General features: G+C 45.3%; 1 protein-coding gene across 6 annotated transcripts in view; it reads right to left on the bottom strand.

Moving 5' to 3' along the window:
• B3GLCT (beta 3-glucosyltransferase) overlaps window positions 1–20,801 on the bottom strand; it is a 142,524-nt gene that overhangs the window by 94,528 nt on the left and 27,195 nt on the right. For all 6 annotated transcript variants that reach the window (XM_073341270.2, XM_073341285.2, XM_073341250.2 and 3 more), the window contains exon 4: window positions 11,209–11,318. In XM_073341270.2, the coding sequence (XP_073197371.1) occupies window positions 11,209–11,318 (110 nt within the window). The remainder of the gene's footprint in view (window positions 1–11,208; window positions 11,319–20,801) is intronic.

The raw sequence follows: 20,801 nt of genomic DNA, 5'->3' as shown, positions 1-20,801 counted from the left end.
AAAGACTGAACAGACATTTGTAACAGGTTTGTCAGCCAAGACTGCCTCACCCAATACAGGGCAACAACCACGACAGTCCTATCTCTCATGATCTTGGATATTCTCTAGGAATCAGTGGAAAAGTGTAAGGTAAGTATCTGTTCCACTGTAGAAGGAAGGCATCTGGCAACAATCATTGGTTAGTCTTCTCCTGGAAGAAGAATTTTGACATTTGGCATTGTTTTTCGAGGCAAAATAGTCTGGGGGAGGGGATTCCCCAATAACAGAATATCAGTTTTACAATGGATCTGTGCAAGGACCATTCATGGCTGGTCATTGACTGCCTGCTTAAGATACTGGTCAAGTTGTTGCTGACCCCTAGAAGGTGAAGAGCTAGTGTGGTCACCCACTGAAACATCACCACATCCAGAGCTTGATGGCTTCCAGACAGAGATGTGAGAAATGAGCATCCCATTGTTTAAGTAGTGCACAGTTGTCATGTTTGTGAAAATTTGCACCACTGAGTTCCAGAAAACATGTAGGGACACTATATACAGGACAATCTGAGGATTTTGAGCTGCAGGAGTTTCATATACAATTCATTGTCATCTGGGGACCAAGCTCCTTGAATCTGTATGTGGTTAAAAGAGACTGTATTGGTATTCTGGATGCTTACAGTCAAGAGGCAAACCTCATGGTCACAGCTGTGGCCATCAAACTCATGACTACATCAGAGGCATCCATGGCTTCCTGTACTGCAGTTCTGGTCACCATCTCATCTTTTCTGATAATCTCCTTTAATTCCTCCCTTGAATCCTGTGGCACTTTCACCAAGAGATCACCCTCTATCACATAAGGAAATTATATCTTGCAAATAATGCCTGAAGGTTTGCCACACTTAGCTTCAATAAGGCATATGACCCAAACACATCTAGCTTTTCGGGGGTCCTTGTTCCTGGGCGTGCCTTTTGTTGATTTTGGACTTTTCCTGCACTAATGCAACTACCAATGAGCCTGGATTTGGGTGGGAATAAAAGTGATCCAAGTTTTGGTAGGGGTTGGGGGACTTATGATAGTGCTTCTCCACCTGCTTGGAGATGGTCTGGATGGTGGCTGGAGTTTGCCACAGCCCTTTGGCTAGGTCCAGTATGCTCTCATTTATAGGAAGAGGAATTTTGGCTGAGGCTGATGCAGTCTCATAGATTTTAAGGTCAGAAGGGACCATCATGAATATCTAGTCTGACCTCCTGCACATTGCAAGCCATTAAACCTCACCCACCAACTCCTCTAATAGACCCCTAACCTCTGGCTGAGTTCCTGAAGTCCTCAAATCACGGTGTGACAGTGTGCTGGGCAGGAATTCCTGAGCCAGCCCTCTGTCACACTAGCTCCAATTAAGGGAGGAAAATTGGAGCTGGCTAGAGAAACCTGCACCTGATTGATAAACAGGAAACAGCTGCCAGCCTAATTAGCAAGGGGCTATATAAAGGCCGAGAGGAAGGAAGCAGCGGGGAAGCCACAGTGGTAGCTCTTCCCTCCTGGGTGCAGAGGCTAAGGAGTCCTCAAGGCTGAAATCCCCATGCTGTATAGGATGAGAAGATGGTGGGATTGCATGCTGTAAATAAACTGCACCATTGATTGCTGAACCTGAAGGTCTCTGAGTGGTTTTTGGAGCAGAGCAGAAGCAAAGGGGGCTCTGCTATGCCCTGTTACACACGGTTTAAAGACTTCAAATTAGAGACTCCACCATTTTCACTAGTTTAAAGCTGCAAGGGACTGCAGAGAAAGGCGAAAACCCCCCTAGGGTCTGCTAATCTGACCGGGGGGATATTCCTTCCCGACCCCAAATATGGCAATCAGTTAGGCCATGAGCCTATGGGCAAGTCCCACCAGGAAGATGCCTGGGAAAGAATTCTCTGTAGTAACTCAGAGCTTTCCCCATCTATTGTCCCATTTTTGGCCATTGGGGATTTTTGCTACTGGCAGTCGCCAATGGGCCACATGCCATTGTAGACATTCCCTTTAAGAGTGGACTTTTTATAACAAACAAGTGATGTCACTGCCAATTTCTGACTTCAGATAAAAACCAATTTGAGACAGTTCATCCTTATTTCCAATCTTAATCCAGATAAGATTTACAACCTCCTTTCTTCCCAAAGCCATTCCTCTTTATCTCTTCCCCTCCTTCCTGCTGACCAACAGCTTTTTCATTGCACCTGGGTTCACATAGGAGAACACTGGTATGGGGGCACAAAGGTCCATGTTGGCTCCTTTAAGACAAAATTTTGTGTGATTTAAAACCATCTGCAGACACCCCTATTGGTCAAAGGTCTACTTTTTAGAAACTTCTCCTGATCTCATGAGTTATAAAGTGAAAAGGAATGAAGCAGGGAGGATGTCTGGTTCAAAGAATAACTCATTATTTTCAAGGCCTTCCTTCTATTTGCTAGTCAGGCCCTTTCTTTACAACACATATATATATTTCCTTGACCAATAAACTAACTTTAATTCTTTAATTTTATACTTAACCTACACAGCATCCTACAAGAGGGATCTCCAGTCCTGGCTCTAGGTTCGCCCTCAAATTGGCTGACAGCCTTGGTCTTGAAACAGTGGCAGCTGATGCCAATGGCCCCAATGCTGGGATGATAGGCATCCATTTTCAGTGGAGTTTTCTTCCCTGCCCTCCTTTCACTGCTGGAGCCCTGAGTCTGAGGTCTACTCAGAGGGTCACTCACTGAGAATGACCGTTTGGATTGCTAAGAGGCCTCCTGGAGGTCCAAGGCAACGTGAATCAATTGCTAGAGTAGGTGTAGTTTCTGCCACCCATGAGAACATAAGAATGACCATATTGGGTCAGACAAAAGGTCCATCCAGCCCCGTATCCTGTCTACTGACAGTGACCAATGCCATGTGTCCCAGAGGGAGTGAACCTAATAGGTAAGGATCAAGTGATCTCTCTCCTGCCATCCATCTCCACCCTCTGACAAACAGAGGCTAGGGACACCATTCCTTACCCAGGCCTCAACTTGCAAGTCCTCAATGAGAAGGGTTTACACACTAAATATTTATCAGGGATGTAACTGTCCCCCAGACAGAAAAGGCATCAGCTATGTCAGTTGATCACAAGGATGAGTCCATCACAAGTCAGGCAGGGCTTATAGAAGTTTTAGAGGTTTCAGAGTAGCAGCTGTGTTAGTCTGTATTCGCAAAAAGAAAAGGAGTACTTGTGGCACCTTAGAGACTAACAAATTTATTTGAGCATAAGCTTTCGAGAGCTACAGCTCACTTCATTGGATGCATTCAGTGGAAAATACAGTGGGGAGATTTATATACATAGAGAACATGAAACAATGGTTAGAGTCCACCATGGCAGTTTGCCTGGGTTGCCTTGCTTTGCTGCAAAGGGGTGTGTACAGAGAGTTTTGGCTTTTAAGGAACGTTTAAATTAAAAATGAACAGAGATAAGGAGAGTGAAGAAATGCCTAAAAGGTAAGTATGAATCTCAAAAGTAGTAGGTCAGACACTTGCGAGGTTCCATCTCACTGCCGCAGGTAAGAAGGAACTGAAGGAGGATCACGTCCACTCTGCCCTTTATGTCCTTGCACAAGGGTGCATGCACAGGCCCAGTGGACATGACTACTAAATAAACCCCGACCTCACATGCATTAGACGCATGCACACCTACAGTAGAATCCACACTGAAAAATACTCCAAAACACTTTGTGTCCGGCCTTTTCCACTCACAAACTAGAGAGGACCTCATGAAAGAAAATTTCACCTTTCATTTAAAAAGAAGTCTAGCCCTTTTACTTGCAAAGAAAGAAAACAATACACTAGGCACATAAAGCAAAAGATACCTTTTTACTTTTTATATGTAACAAGGCAATTAAAGCATTGTGGTTACAGAAATAGCTATTTTTAAAAATGGGTATGCATAGAACAAAGACAACAATATAACATTTGCTTAATTAACTTTTCAAATTAAATGTTGCAAATGTTCACCGGTCCATGATACCCTTATGCTGCAACATGCATCATCAGAAGACCCTTGGATCCAAAACCTCAAAGACCTCATTAAGCCTATGGGTGTGTCAAGCACCCTCTTTCAGACCGAAGGGGAGGAGCAATCCAGCCTCTTATGTAGTAAATACAGCTGCAAACAGAGACTACTGCTCAAGGTACTAAGCAGCCCAGTAGGTTAATACTCCTGGGGGAATTCTGCACCACTGCTGGCCGCCACTAGCGGCTGCTGGACCTAGCAGAGCAAGCTCACAAGTAGAGGATACTGTGTGGGTGGCAGGGCAGGAGGAGCTGGAGGGTTCCTGGCAGCTGCAGTTCCTAGTATGCCCTTAAGGAAGGAGGCAGTGTGCAGGAAACTCCACACAAGCCGAGGACCCAGCATCAAGCTGTTTCTCTCTCTGGATCCCTGAGGTCTTGGCAGGGAGGGGGTGTAAGTGTCTGGGCTGGGGGGGGCACAGCTGGGTTCTGGGAGGGAGGGCATGCGAGTGTCTGGGTGTGGGGGACACAGCTGGAGTCGGGGGGGGGGGGGGGCGGTTCAAGTGTCTGGATGGGGAGGCCCGCAGCTGGGATCTGGGGGAGGTGCATGTGAGTGTCTGTGCCTGGACTCTGGTGGGGACAGGGTGTCTAGCCCCCCTACTGAGCTCTGCGGGGAGGGAGCAGAGAAACAGGAACTGGGTTGTCATAGGGGTTTCCTTAACACACTACTCCTGGAGGAATTTTTTTGTGTCTATACTATTAGGCACAGTTGCTGATAGCTATTCTGAAATAAAATTACCAAAATAACCGAAACTGACATGATTATATAGTGTTATTTTGACAAATAAAATATGCAGAATTTTACAGAATTTTAAAATATTGTGCACAGAATTTTTAATTCTTTGATGCAGAATTCCCCCAGAATAGTGATTTGCAGACTGTGCACACTGGTGGCAGACAGGCAAGAGAAAGTTGTGAACATTACCCTGAAAGGAAGCAGAAGGACAGAACTTCTTGGGAACAGAGCTCACTGGAGTGCTAGACTAGGGGATTTCTGAGCAAGGATACTGTTTCTACTGTGTTCAGAGAAACAGTACTGACTTTTTTGAAAATACATAAATGAGATTACACCAAGACTGTACCTGACTTGTGCCACAAACATCTATTCCTAATGAAAAGAACCCTGCCAAATTTAGGCTAACGGTTCAGTCTAAAGGGGCAACTCCACAAATTTCTGCCTCTCTTGTAAACAGGACCAGAAATATATGAAAGTCAGATTTAGGCTGTTGCAAAAGATTAGCATTATAGAGTATAAAAAGTCTTATGCAGATTTGTTTCAGAGTAGCAGACGTGTTAGTCTGTATCCGCAAAAAGAAAAGGAGTACGTGTGGCACCTTAGAGGCTAACAAATTTATCAAAAGCTTATGCTCAAATAAATTTGTTAGTCTCTAAGGTGCCACAAGTACTCCTTTTCTTTATGCAGATTCATTACTTTACAGAAGCTATGAAAGAATAAATACATCTCTGCTCAGGCAGCATGGCACGACATTCGTTTACACACACAAACTTCAGAACACCTTGTATTAACTCATTTTTTTAAACAGAAATAATGGCCACTAAAGGAACAATCTGCAGTGATGAAATTACAGGCTGAAATGACAGAAACTTAAGGGCTTGTACACACTAACACTTATGTTGGTATAACTTATGTCGCTCAGGGGTATGAATAAGCCATCCCCCAAGCAACGTAAATTACACTGACCTAACCACTGGTGTGGACAGCCCTGGGTTTACAATGGCACCAAAGGGCTGGGCCTACACTCAGAGGGGGCCCACAAGGGGATGGCCACGGCTGCAGCACTGTGACGGGTCCTGCTGGTCAAATCTTTGCTCCACCAGCTGCCCACCCACTGGCAGTGAGTGGTGGGCAGGGGGGTGTTCAGCAGCCAATGGGGGTGGGTGTGCAAGGAGGCAGCAAGGTGATGCTGCAGCGCATGGGGCAAGGTCCATCAGTGCAGCCTCCACACACCTGCCACTTGCTGGCTCCAGGGCCAATCCCGGCCTGGCCAGCAGGGCCCCACTCCCCAAACCCAGGCCCGTCTACAGCCGGCACTGGCTGCACACTGAGAACTGTAGTGGCTGATGAGTGCATGTGGGTGGGTGGGTGGCAGCGGCGGCCCCAAGCCGGGCTGAGGTGCCACCAGAGCCAGGTGGGGAGACTGGGAAGACGCAGCGCCAGGTACCGGGAAAAGTGGACCTGTCCCCAGGGTCCAGCCAGGCATGAAGGGCATTGAGCAGGGAGGGTCAGTCAAATATCACCCGCCACGTGTGAGAAATGGGTAAAGGTGTGTGTGTCACCCCTCCATATGTTTGTGGTGGGAGTGGGGGGGGGGTGTCACCCCTCCCCATGTGTGTCCCCTGGCAAGTTCTGTGTGCCCCCCCACTGCAGCATGTGGGCCACTGACCCTCTCTTGGCTGGGGCAACACAGACTGGCAGCTGCACTCATGTTTCTGGTTCATTTTGGTGACTGGTTCTGGGCGCAGGCTGTTTTGTCCTCGAGGCCTGAACCTCTGCCCACTGCAGCTCTGCCATTGCTGGCGCAGGGCAACAGGACCATAGGCACTGGATTTTCAGTGCCATGTGCCTGGCCCTAACCCTGGCAGGGGCACCAGTTCACATGGCAGTGGATCTGTGGAACAGCAAGGTCTGCGCAGTCTGCCACACTGGGTGCTGGTTGTGGGCAGCTCGTGCAGAGTCCTGGGGTAGCATCCTGATTGGCACCAGTGCTGGCGTGGGAGTGTGTGGGATGCAGGGTCCTGTCTGCTGCCTGTCCTGAAGCCAGACGAATATGAATAATGACACTGTAAATAAAATGTATTAAAGTTTTTCATGTTTTTTATTTTTAAAATGTTTTAAACAGTTTTAAATTTGCCCCAATTTCATACAAAAACATAACTGAAGCACTAATAATTCATATGAGAAATGTGAAGGGTGAGATAGTGTGATGGTTTCCTTTTAACGGGAGCAGCACATGGCTGATGTTTTGGCCAGCTTTGGCTTTTGTTAGCTGTTTTTATCCACTGTGTTTTATTTTGTATTTTTTCTTTTAGAATTTATTTTATGTACACTTCTGTATATGCTTTTGCCCTAGGGCTACCATTGCTGGTACCCTAGCGACAGCTGTTTTCATCTGCAATTTAAATCTGTAAATGTAAATAAAACTTGTACAGCTGTGTGCTGTGTCAAAGACAACATCTATGTCAATCCCCTGTCTTTTACAAACATTCCCCCTGGGAGCCCACAAATATGTTTGGCGCTGGGTCCACAAAAGGTTAATCAGGTCCTGAGTGTGGACAGTGCTATGTCGGCAGGAGAGCTTCTCCCACCAGCATAGCTACCGCCTCTCAAAGAAGTGATTTTATTATGCCAATGGAAGAGCTCTCTCCTGTTTGCATAGAGTGTCTTCACCCAGTGTGCTTCAGTGGCACAGCTACACTGGTGCAGCTGCACCGTTGTAGCTTCTAGTGTAGACTAGCCTTAAGTGTCTCACCTTTGTATGTGGCATCAGTTTAAACTGGTGCAACTGATCTCAGCTATATGCTTTAGAATGTGATTTTGCTCATAACCAGGGATTCTAGTTTTCCCATGTTAAAAATATCAAAATTCTCCAATAAAAATATAAATATTGCATATTTTTCTGCAATTAAAATGAAATGATGAACTTTAGTTTCCCTAGTCACAATATATATAGGTATCAATTGAACTAGGGTGACCATAAGCCCCGTTTTGGGCAGGAGTCCCCTTTTTAAGCCCTGTCCCAGACATCCTGACTTTTTGGCAAACCTGGGCATTTGTCCCATTTGCTCTTGCCAACTGAGCAGCAAACAGGAAGAATGAGTAGTTTTGCCAAAAAAGGGGTGTGCCCCCATGGGGGCGCAGAGGAACGTACAGGGGGGCAAGCAACGACAGGGCTTGGGCCGTAATCCCCAGCCCAGGACACCTCAGACCAGCCGTGCATAGTCTCTCATTTTCACTTTGGGAAATAGGGTCACACTAACTTTCAGCAAAATTTAGTTAATAGTTAATATATGTTTTTATTTTTTTTCACAAAATGTAAAAACTAAAGATTCTCTGTAAAAATGCAAAGTCTATTTTTTTCCACATTTTTTCCATGGCAAATGGATTTCTAGGATCTCTGCTCATAACAAGCAAAGCACTGTGGCACAAATACTGTGTATTACAGAGATATATGATGTTTGTTTTATACAATAGCATTTATACATATTAATCCTATGGAAGCATGCAAAGCCCTGGAAAACAAAGGCAATGAAGACTGAATGAAAAGGACTTAAATGATATTCTTGCAATCTTATAAGCTTTGTAAACTTTATGTTCAAGTACACTTGTGTATTAATGACACCCTAGTTCCAGAAACTCTACACCACAGCTGTTTGGTTAAGTCATTCATAATTCCCTTTCATCTTTAAGTTTTAAACGCAACATGTTTACAAACGTAATGAATTAGTTTCAGAGTTTTCCGTAACCTGAAGGTTCTTATAATAAGAGCATGTTTCACCTACTAGATCAACTTGATACATAGTGTCCCTGTCTTCCAAGGTAGTTTTATCAGCCCCTAGAGGCAACCAAACTACTAGGACTGCTTCAAAAACGCCATTAGTAGTCCAGAGTGATTTGGTGATTTTAAAGGGTCAATATTTTTACAAGCTGTTTCAGCTGTAAAGTTAGCTATTCCCAGAAGTAGCAGTGTTTCTAAATTCCTGGGATGAGCCAAGTCCAAACATTATAATATGCTTTACCTAATATTTTCCTCATACTTGACATGTTATTCCTATTTGTATTTCTATTTTTATCATGCTCCACTGCATAGCTTAAAAAACTGGTAAAGAACTTAAGAAATTTTCCTCATCAATAGGTTTTAAATAATTACTTAATATGAAAAAATACTGGAAAAAACATTGTATAGCTAAGTAATAAGCATCAACTTCATTTTAACAATTAAAGCAACGCTGACATCTAGTGGCAACCTGAACGATAGTATAAAATAGGTAGGATTACATTTTTAAAATGTGAAGTGTAAAATAAAAAAATAAGTTATACAATAATAGGAAACTTTTAGAGCAGATGCAAACAGTGCAGTGACTTTTAAAACACTGCAAGAGACATTAATTGTAGTTCAGTAAACAAAATAAATACAGGTGACAAGTTTTATTTTTTCAATTTTAAAACTCATTAACTGTAAATGCTTAAGATGTATATCATCAGGGACTTAACTTCGGTATGGTCTGAAGGTGATGCCCTTGAACACATTCTTTCAAATGGAAGTCTGAACTCCAAATTTCAATGCACAGAGATTTCAAAGGTTTTTCCCTTCAGTGACCAATACTCATGGTCTTATTCACAATGGTTGAGGGTACTGTATTTGAAAGTGATGACAGGAGAATAGAGACACAAGGAATACAAAGAGGTTTGCTGAACTTTTTTCTGCATTTTGCTGCCTTTTTTTCCACCACCCCCCCCATCAGGTTCTGGACATAAGTTTTAGTTTGCTATCGTTTTCCTCACTTCCTGTCCTAAATCGTCATGTGGACTGTTAAGCAGGCATTGTTACATCTGAAAACTGTTTCCATTTCAATCTAGGATGAAGGGATCATTTTTCTAAAGCACTTCAGGATCCTCTTGGAAAAATAAACCCAATACTAAAAAAAACCCCACTTTAGTTCATTCAGAGGTGAGAGTTGCTCCCAACTACAAGACTATTGCCTTCTTACAGGATGTTAACCTCTCTTCCTTCCCTTGTGTAAACAAGCATGTCTTTATTCCCTCTTGATGAACATATCTATGCTAACTCTTATTGACTTTTCTGGCTCCCAGCCAGCGACATTCTGAGGTGTCAGCATTAACAAAGTTTACCAGGAATTCATTTTTAATAGCCACACCTTGTTCCTGCCATTGGATCCATGCAAATATAACCATGCGAGGAACACACAGAACTTAACGGGGGCTCCATGTGGTGCAAGGACTGCCTGCATGGATGCAATTACAGAAATGTGGCCTGAAAAAAGGGCAGTTAGAACGTATTTAATTAATATAGTATTGATCAGCTCAGGTAAATACATAATTAGGAAGCATTTCATACAAGGGCAGCAAGAATCCTAGAGATTTAGTGCACATCGCATTTTTTTCAATAACTTTTTGAACCCAGTTTACTAGATACGAAAGTTCAGTTCAATAACCCCACCACAGTATGTTACTTCACAATTTCATTCTAAATATAAATTTATTTTAAAAGATCAAAAAATGAGGAAGAGAAATTTTAAGATCTTTGAACAACTATGTTTTAACAAGTCAATTTTAGCTCTAAGCTAAGTTTGTGATCCAAATTTCTGACTAATGTTCATTCTAAACCAGTGATAATACATTTATGTGATAAAAATGCAGACAAAAGCTATACCAAAGCAAATGAAGATGCATTACAAATGTTAAGGTGTGCCCCTGAAAGTGATCCTACATATTAACTTAAACTGATGTACCTACTTCATCAGAAAAAACATATAAAAAACTTTTTTTTTCTTCAAAAAAAAAAAACAACTTATACCATTATACCCTATTTGTAAGCTTTTTCCATTCAACAACTTCTTTTATCATTTCAAATCAAATTCCACCCACATAAAAACAGTTGTTTTATAAACACTATTCACTACAGTATGTAATTCAGCATGAAAATCCCACTTGGTGATCATCATCATATGCCATCAGTGATAGCCTGGAGCTTAAACAATTTCTTCAGAAAATGCACAGAGAAGAGTAAACAAATGTATTCTGAGGGCGTGTCCTCATGGTTCGCTAGTCTGCATTAGAAGGGTGTAAATTCTAGCATGCACTAGCATGTCGTGCACTAACTGGGCTATGTGGACTCTTCTAGTGTGTACTAAAAACTCCCTAATGTGCATTAATGTAGTACTGTTTTAAACAGTACTACATTAAATGTGCACTGGGGAACTTTTAGTGCACAACAGAAGGGTCCACACATGGCAGTTAGTGTGCATTAGAATTTACAGCTCTCTGATATAGACTAATACACTATGTAGACAAGCCCTGAGATAGGTTAACAAAATAAAATGGATTATAAAAATAGGCTCAGCCAAAAGGTAGTAAAACGTTGTACAGACATATGCAAAAAGCACGCAGTATATTTTATCTACACATACCTTTCCAAGCTCTTCAGCCTGTTTTAAAATATTGCGCACTAAATCTTCTGCTCTTTTTGAATGAAAAGAGTTACTTTGACTCTGGATGACAAATACAATTTCTTGTAATTCTGTGAAAAAGGAAATAAAAATATTTAAAGAAAACAGAAATAAATGTAAGTTCTGCACCACTGCTAAAGAGAACTTTGAGGGGGGAAAAGCAAGACATAAAAACATAACTGATTTATTTAATTAATAATAAAAATGCATAAACATACATAAAATTGTTTATTTTCTTAAACAGCCCCAGTTTTAACTGTTTGCTTGTGTGAAAGTAGAACTCTAAATTTGTCATGGTATTATAGAATTGACAACCTCAAGAGATAAAAATCATGATACCGGCCCCCCAAAACATGAGATTTTAAAACCCATCAAATCATGGGTTTTAGTCTGTCTTATATTAATCACATAAGCAATAATGTTAAAATATGGAATTGATTTAGCCTTTGGCAAAAGGCAACACTTCCCTGACCCCCTCCCACTTCTCTACCTGAGACTGTGCAGCACTCACTAAGCCCCACCACACAGGCTCTTGTTTGCCCATCACTATGGCTGACCTCCCTCTCCTCTCCAACCCTCCCCTCTGGTTCCCCCCTTTCTCCTGCACCCTCTCATTCCCACTATTTACCTTTTACCGTGTCTATGCTGCTCCTCACAGTCCATATGCCCAGACTAGTCTGCTGAACCATAAAGTGGCAGCCATCATGCCTGAGGATATGGCTTCAGTCTCACTGAAAACATTGGGAGATGGCAGCCACTTTTATTAAGGGCAGCCTCACTTCAACTTGCAGATTGTCACTTCCCTGCAGTCTACCATCTTGCAGTCTTCAGTTCCATTGACAACAACCAGACATGGTGGCCATTTTGAATAAGGAAAATTTAATCAGTTGGCAGCCTTCCATCTCATTTTCAAGAGACGGGCAAAAAAACACCCCCCAAATTGATAAAAACAACAAGAGTTGGCAATACTGGTATTATTACATCAGGCCCCATGCAGTTCTGTCTTTATGCCTGTAGCCACAGCAGTGCTGAACAGTTTCACAATGCTGTTGGTGCACCACAGGGAATGCATTATGTACAACCACCACCTAGATAGCACCTACAGAACTGCCCCTCTGTTGGAGGGGGTATGCATTCTAATTTTCATATCCTGCAAGAAGACTAGCTTGGAGAAAATAAATATTCTTAATTTACTTTAGAAAAGGAAAAACACTCTTCTATCACATTATCAAGACAATCTATCAGACTATGGTGTCACTTTTAAATCCTTCAGGATAAAGCTGCTAGGATAACCACAGACTTGCTACAACAAGAGGAAAGAGTGAAGATGGGAGACTAATTCTTAAAGAAAGGCAGAGAAATGGAAGGAATGACAATGAAAGAAAGAAGTAATTTCAAGGAAAAGAAAAGATAAAGTATGTGAACAAAGAGCAGAGAAGAAAACAGCATCAGAAAAGAAAACAGTATCAGAAAAACTTTTAACTAATGCAGTTTCAGCTCAAAATTTCTACCACTGTAATCCAAGGAGGAAATATCCAGAGTTTAAATATCTATTTATTAATCCCTCCTCCACACCAAAACACATTTGTTATTGTTAAAGTCCTAGGACTCAGAGAGTTGCGTCCTGGGTGGTAGCTGAGATTAACCTACCCCAAATTACAGGTTATATGATATGGAGACCTGTAACCCCTGCACTGGAACCAATTAAATGCCTGGTATACATGGGCAGCAGGTATCAAAGGCCAGGGGAGGCTGAGCATCTCAAAACAGCATTGTGTGGCCCTGCCCATGCTCCACCCCCAGGCCCCTTCCTGCTTCCGAGCACTCTGCAGCTCTTCCCCCATGGCCTGGGCCCTTGGCTGGGGCTAATGGGGGCTGGCCTGCGGCCAGGGACTACAGGCGGCTGGAGCCAGTGCATGCACTGCCCACCCACCTGGCACTCGGGGGCAGGAGGCGCTGGGTACTGTGCCACCCGCCTGGCACTCTGGGGCTGGAGGTGCTGGGCTCTGGCAGGGGCAGAGGGGTGGGGCCTTGGGCACAAGGGGCGCGGTGGGGGCTAGCCTGCCTGAGCCCGCGGTTCACCTGCTGCCCATGCTGGTATAGGAAAGTATGAGTGATAAGCAGGTAGCCACCCTCCCCTGTGTCAAAGTTTAAGAAAAGTTGTGGTCTGCCACTTAATTCAATATATGTGTCTATCCTCACTTTGCTGCTGTATCCACATCAATATTGTTATTTTCATACTTGCCTCCACCCATGACTCTGAGACCACCTCCATGACTCATTAAATGTGCAGTCCTAACTCACTCCATGTTGGGCTTTTACAAGTTTGTGCTCATGGTATAATGGAAGGCATAACTATGTTTGGGGCCAGAACAAGCTTTCGAGTTTCACAGAGCTCTTCCCGTCTGGGGATGGTAACCAGAGCCTTTAAGCTAAATACAAGTTGGGACAAATTGTTACCCATAAGGGGTTCACGCATACTTGTCTCTTATATCCCGGGACCAACACAGCTACAACAACACTGCAAACAACTAATAACTATAGTTATCCCCCGATGTCCTCCATTTCTCCCTCACAGCCTTATTTTACCTCCAGGCCCACCGTGCGCGCGAGCACACACACACACACACAAAGATAGTGACTACTTGAAAAGAATCTGCAGTGAAAGCTTATGAATATAAATTGTTTGCTATCTAAAAGCATACATTTTCAGTGCACAGATTTACACAACTTCCATTGATGTGAATGGGAGTCACAAGGCTAAATCTGTATGTATACCTCTCAAAATATATCCCTAGAGATAAATAATGAAAATTAGATAGTTTTATAAAATTACTGATTTAGTAGTACATTTATAGATACGGCAGTGTCTGAATTATAGACAGTTTCACTTATGGTACATTTAGCAGCAAATGGGGATGTACTGGAGAAGAACACTCCCTAGGATGAATCCAATACCCACTTTGCTGTCTGTGCACTGGAGACTTCCCAGGAAGTATCCTTTACTAGAGTAAACAAATGCACAGAAGAACCCATTTAAAGGAATAAAGAAATACATTTGTTTAAAAAAAATTCAATGCACATTTTTATATAAAAACATAAAACAAAACACTTCATGATTAATACTCAGCAGACCTAATAGTAATTTAGAAGGTTCCCTTCTCCTCCTGACTTCATAAGAACTACAGTATTTCACTGCTTGAGAAATAACTGGTTTACTACCATGTCACTTTTCCTTCTCTTGTTCTTTTTATGTATCTTTTTTGTGATGAATGATAAAAATTATCATTCACCACCTTAAATTTACAGGAATTTAAACTGTTGGTAAGAAAATTATCTTCCCCATAGGAACTTAATAAAATCATATTATGCAAGCCTTCCTACAAAAGCAAAGTGTTGCGGTCCAGTTTTGCTTGAGATGTAATTGCTCACATGTCTGAACAATAACTATTTTACTGTGATTATTTGTATTGCCAATCAGGAATTGGGGCACCATTGTGCGAGGCACTCTACGCTCCTAACAAAAAGGCTATCCCTGTTCCAAAGAGTTTACATTTTAAGTAGGAGCTCATTATTGAAAAGCTTTACTACATCTAGCACTGTCCTCAGAATTGTCAATACCTGTGCTTCAGAGGATGCTGCAAAGTCACTAAAATATTCTGTGCAATAATAAAATAGAAGGGTAACGATTCTTCCTGACCCCTATTAGCATCAATATCTCAACGTCACAACAGATCTCATAACTAAGCAGGGTTGAGGTTTGGTAGATACTTGGAAGAGCCTTTAGTAAAGTGTCCTTTAGAAAGCCCAAATGTCAATTCAGTAAAGTGACACACTTCCTTTTGAATCAGTATTGAACAAGTGCTTAAACATGATGGTAGGGGGGAATGATACCAAAAGAGGCATCTTTCAAATTAGAAAAAAATAGGTCCTTACTGCTTGTGGTAATTAAAAGTCCCACAGTAATTTTTACAACAGATAGGAATGCAAGTGTCCTCTAATCTAGGTAATTACATTACCTGCACTCTAAAACAGGGTTTATCAACATGTGGGTCAGGACCCAAAATTGGGTCACCAGAATGTTTCAAAGAGATGCGCAGCATTTCCTGTCCTACGGGGCTGGCTGGGCTTGCCTCCCCACTCCAGGCACCTCAACCTCTGGGATTGCAGCACCACCCAGGTTCAGCCCAGCGGTCATGACGACGGGAGTCCGGGTGGGCCAAATTTGAGTGAGGGGCACTGCAACCCCATGAGCAGGTCACAACTCCACTCACACCAATTTGGTCCAATCAGGAGGACTGAATGGCACTGCAACCCCAGAGGTTGCAATGCCTGGAGCGGAGAGTCAAGCTCAGCCAGCCCCACAGCATAGGAGCTTCAGGAGCCGCCATTGTGGGATGAGTCCTGGACAGGAGCCAAACCCCACTTCCCCTGCGGGGGCAGGATCCAACTGAAACCACCCCAGGGCCTCCACCCTCAGACAATTTATTGGGTCACAACAGGCCATAAACATTTACAAATGAGTCCTGAGCCCAAAAAAGGTGGAGAACCACTGCTCTAAAACAAGACCTGAAGTTGGTTTTGAACAGTTGTCCATAGTGCTGTGTACTGTAAGCGCCCAGAAGTCAAACAGGAGACTAATCTACCTCAATAGCTGGAGAAGTGAATAATAAATTTGTAAATATGTTGGGTAAAGTGTATTGGGATCTTTGTGGATGAAAAGCAGTATATAAATGTATTATTCATCACTCCAGCTGGATATCAGCTCATACCCTGCAATACGAAGATTAAGAGAGATAGTATAACCGCATACGTTAGTCTCATAAATATAAATGTCTACTTCTGTTCTATTTTTGTCTGCAGTGTTGTTGTAGCAATGCTGGTCCCAGAAATCAGAGACACAAGGTAGATGAGGTAATATATTTTATTGGACCAACTTTCAATAAAAGATAGTACCTCACTCACCTTTTCTAATCTTGCAAAGCTATTTGCCTCAATACAGTACAAGCTGTTTTATCCAGCATGTTGGGGGAATGGGCGGATGCCAGTAAGTGAAAAATGCTGGTTAACTAAGAGGGAGGGAATTTGGGTGTGGGAGGGGGCTCGGGGCAGTGGCTAAGGGCATAGGAGGAGGTGCGGGGGGTACCGGATCCGGGAGTCGCTCACCTTGGGCAGCTCCCCACAAGCGTTGAACTGTCCTGGGGCTGCTCCTAGGCAGAGGTGCGGCAGGCGGCTCTGCGCACTGCCCCCGCCCTGCCCTGAGCACTAGCTCCGCAGCTCCCATTGGCTGGGAACCGCAGCCAATGGGAGCTGCGGGGGCAGCGCTTGCGGGCAGAGGCAGTGTGCAGAGCCACCTGCCACGCCTGTGCTTAGGAGCAGCCGGGACAGGTTGCTACTTGCGGGGAGCCGCCCGAGGTGAGTGACTCCTGGATCCGGCACCTCACACCCACTGCCCCGAGCCTCCTCCCACACCCAAACTCCCTTCCAGAGCCTGTGCTCCACACCCCCTCACACACCCCCAACCCCCTGCCAACCAGACTATAAACCAGAATTTCAATGAAGATCAGAAATGCCAGTTTATAGAGCTTTCTGGGACAAACCCTGAAGTTTGAGGTGCAGAAGATATTCCAGGATCACCTGCAGCGAGGCCTGTGAGGCCCGGATATATCGTTCCGAAGCCCAGCACATGAACCTTTTCCACTTGGCCAGGTAAGTCGCTCTAGTGGAGGGCTTTCTGCTACCCAATGAGACCTGTTGAACCAAGGCTGAGCATTCCTGCTCTTCCCCATGCAGTAGCCATGCCAAGAAGCGCAAGTCTCCAGGTTCAGGTGTAGAAGACTGCCATGGTCCTGGGACAGCAGGTCCAGTCAGAGAGGTAACTGCAGCAGGGCGGCTACCAAAAGGTCCAGCAGCGTGCCAAACCAGTGTTGGTGAGGCCACTCCGGGGCTATCAGGATCAGCTTTTCTCTGTCATGTTTGATCTTCACGAGAACTCTGTGGATCAACGGCACTGGTGGGAAGCGTACATCAGGCCCCCAAACACTTAGTAGACTTAGTCACTATCTACATGGAGTGAGTTTGAGAGTTTCTATATTTTCTTAATAAAAGCAATGGTAAGAGAACACTTGGAAGGGGAATTCTAAGTGATCATTAGCCTCTGGATTTAAATAAAGAGGCAGGTAGGTATGAAATCCATTTTAAAGGAATTGGGAGTAACAGCACTAGGATTTGAACTCAGGAGCTCCTGACTCCCACCCCCATGCTCAGGCCATTAGACTATTCTATGTCCGGAGAGAAAGACCATCAGGCCCCACCATCAGGCGTACATCAGGGAGCAAGTAAGCATCTCACAGGGAACCCCTGTCCATCCCCCGGAGTGAACAGAAACACATGGATTTCCTATTCTGACGGGACGCGAACAAGTCCACCTGGGGAGTTCCCTACTTTTGAAAGATCATATTGACCGCCTCCGGATGACATGACCGCTCGTGGTGAGATGAGAAGGTCCTGCTGAGGCAATTCTGGTCCCAAGCACGTGCACGGCTACCATACGAATGGCATGCCGCACAAAGTAGTCCCAAAGGCAGAGACTTCTTGGCAAAGGGACGACGACCTGGTCCCACCCTGCCTGTTGATGTAATACATTGCGGTGGTACTGTCTGTGAGGACCTGTACCACCTTGCCCTTCAGGTGGGGCAAGAAAGCCTGGCAAGCCAGGCAAACTGCGTTTAGCTCCCTGACATTAATATGAAGGTCCAGATTGTCCGGCAGCCAGCAGCTCTGAGTGCTGAGCTCGCCCAGGTGGGCTCCCCAACCCAGGTCCGAAGCATCTAAGGCCAGGGTGAGTGACGGGGATGGGGCTGCGAAGGGAACTGACCCAGGGTTCAGCCACCACTCCAGGGACGACAGGATATGATCCAGCACCCTACCAGTCTAGGTCGTGTCTGTTGGGGATGTAAACCAACGGCAGCCATGCTTGCAGAGGCCGGAGATGGAGCTGGGCATAACTGACCACGTATGTACAGGCGGCCGTGTGGCCCAACAACCACAGACAGGTGAGCCATAGTGAGCAGGTGCTTCTTCACATGGGAGATCAGGTCCAACGGGGCCTGAAAAAAAGCCTCTGGAAGGAAGGCTCTAGCTCGCATGGAGTTGAGAACTGCCCTGATTAACTCTATTCATTGGACTGGCCTGAAGGTGGATTTTTGCTCGTTTATCAACAGCCCTAGGTCGTGGCAGGTGGAACGCACCAGATCGAGGGTCCTCTAAACTTGTTCCCAAGACCTGCCCTTGATGAGCCAGTTGTCGAGATATGGGAAGATATGGACCCCGCGATGTCTCAGGTCAGTGGCCACTGGCACCATACATTTTGTGAAGACCCCTGGGGCCGATGACACGACAAAGGGCAGTGCCATGAACTGAAAATAGCATCTGCCCACTATGAAATGGAGGAAACGTCTGTAACTTGAAATATGGAAATAATCGTCCTTCAAGTCGAGGGCGGGTACCAGTCTCCTGGATCCAGGGAGGGAAATGATGCAAAACTTCAACTTCCTGAGAGAGACTTGTTGAGGCATCACAGGTCCAGAGTGGGTCTTCGGCCCCTTTTACTTTTTGGATTAGGACATAACTGAAGTAGAATCCCTTTCCAGTCATGTCCCGAAGGACCTCCTCCATCACCCGATGTGCAGGAAGTTCTCGACCTCTTGAACGAGGACTTGCTTGTGAGAAGGGTCCATGAAGAGAGATGGGGAAGGGGGGGGTGGGAAGGAGGGGCGGACAAAAACTGCAGGGTGTAGCCTTGAGACACTATCTCCAGCACCCAGCAGTCCAAGGTGACCTGTGACCAGGCCGAATGGTAGGGACGAAGACAGCTAAGGAAAGAATGGGGTGGATCCTGGGAGGTGACTGGGGAGTCGCTCTCAACTGCACCCTCAAAACAAGCACTTCTGGTCCCCGGGGTGCTCTGCTGGGCCAGGCTATGCAGGTGAACGGGTGGAGGGAGGAAGGAGGAAAGGCGGTGACCACTGAAACTAACGTCCCTGTCCCTTCTCCTTTCAGGCCAAGGCCTTGGCGGTGGGGGTGGCCAAAACTGCTTTCTTGCAGACTGTGGCATATGCATGCCCAATGACTGAAGGGTGGCCCGAATGTCTTTTAACACATGAAGCCTCACATTCGTCTCTTTTGAAAAAAGACTGATCCAATCGAATGGGAGGTCCTCGATCAACATCTGCATCTCTTGGGAGAGCTGGAGTTCTGAAGCCAGGAGCTGCGCCTGATAACCACCGCCGACACGATCACCCTAGCCGCCGAGTCAGCCACATCCCATGCCATTTGGAGGGAGCACCAAGCTGCTGTCGGCCCTCCAGACATTTTAATCCAGCCCTCGGGGTCCGGGACTTGCCCCGCTCCGCACAGCTCCCAGGAGCAGCAGGACGTCCCCGCTCCGGCTCCTACACATAGGGGCAGCCAGGGGGCTCCGTATGCTGCCCCCCTCCCCAAGTGCTGCCCCTGCAGCTCCCATTTGCCAGGAAGTAAGGCCAATGGGAGCTGCAGGGGTGGCGCCTACGGACAGGGCAACATGCAGAGCTGCCTGGCTGCGCCTCCAAATAGGAGCCGGAGGGGGGACATGCCGCTGCTTCTGGGAGCTGCTTGAGGTAAGCACCGCCCAGAGCCTGCATCCCAACCCTCTCCCACACCCCAACCCCCTTCCCCAGCCCTGACCCACCCCCCACCCTGCAAACACCTCCATCCGAGCCCAGAACAACCTCCTGCACCCCCAACACCTCATCCCCAGCCCCACCCCAGATCCCACACCCAGAGCCCTCACCTCTTTCCCCCCTTGCACACCAACCCCCTGCCCAGAGTCCCCTCCTGCACCCTGAACTCCTCATTTCTGAACCCACCCCAGAGCCCACACCCCCAGACAGCACCCTCACCCCCTCTCACATCCCAACCCCCAATTTCGTGAGCATTCATGGCCCACCATACAATTTCCATATCCAGATGTGGCCCTAGGGCCAAATAGTTTGCCCTCCCTGGTATAGGCTAAACTTCTATTAAGGGAATGGTGGAAGTTAAAACTGATTAATGGGACAGGATACTAAATAACCATGGACCTTTTACAAAAACAACTGGAGTTACCAGAAGAGTACAGAGCACTAGCTATGAGAGCACTGCACCATGACTTCCAACATTTGGGACTTGAGAAAACCTTGGACCTTGTACAAAGTAGATTTTATTGACCCTGAATGGTGGATGACCTTCATAGGAAATGGGATCACATGCCCGATGTACACAGAGGAAAACTTTAGCCACTACAGTGGCATACTTGGAAAATAGCACCAGCAGCAACCCACTGGAGTTAGCATGCATTGATTTTCTGTCTCTGGAAACAGGCCAAAAGAATATTGCCAACACCTTGGTTATGACAAACCATTTTATATAGTATGCACAAGCCTGTCCAACTAGGGATCAGAAGACTACTACAGTGGCCATAGTGTTATGGAAAAAATATTTTCAGTGTATGGCTTCCCAGCTCAGATGCTCTCTGA

The sequence above is a fragment of the Lepidochelys kempii genome, chromosome 1 (assembly GCF_965140285.1).
Source record: "Lepidochelys kempii isolate rLepKem1 chromosome 1, rLepKem1.hap1, whole genome shotgun sequence".
In the NCBI taxonomy this organism is placed as follows: Eukaryota; Metazoa; Chordata; order Testudines; family Cheloniidae; genus Lepidochelys; species Lepidochelys kempii.
This window is presented reverse-complemented; position numbering and strand designations above follow the sequence as displayed.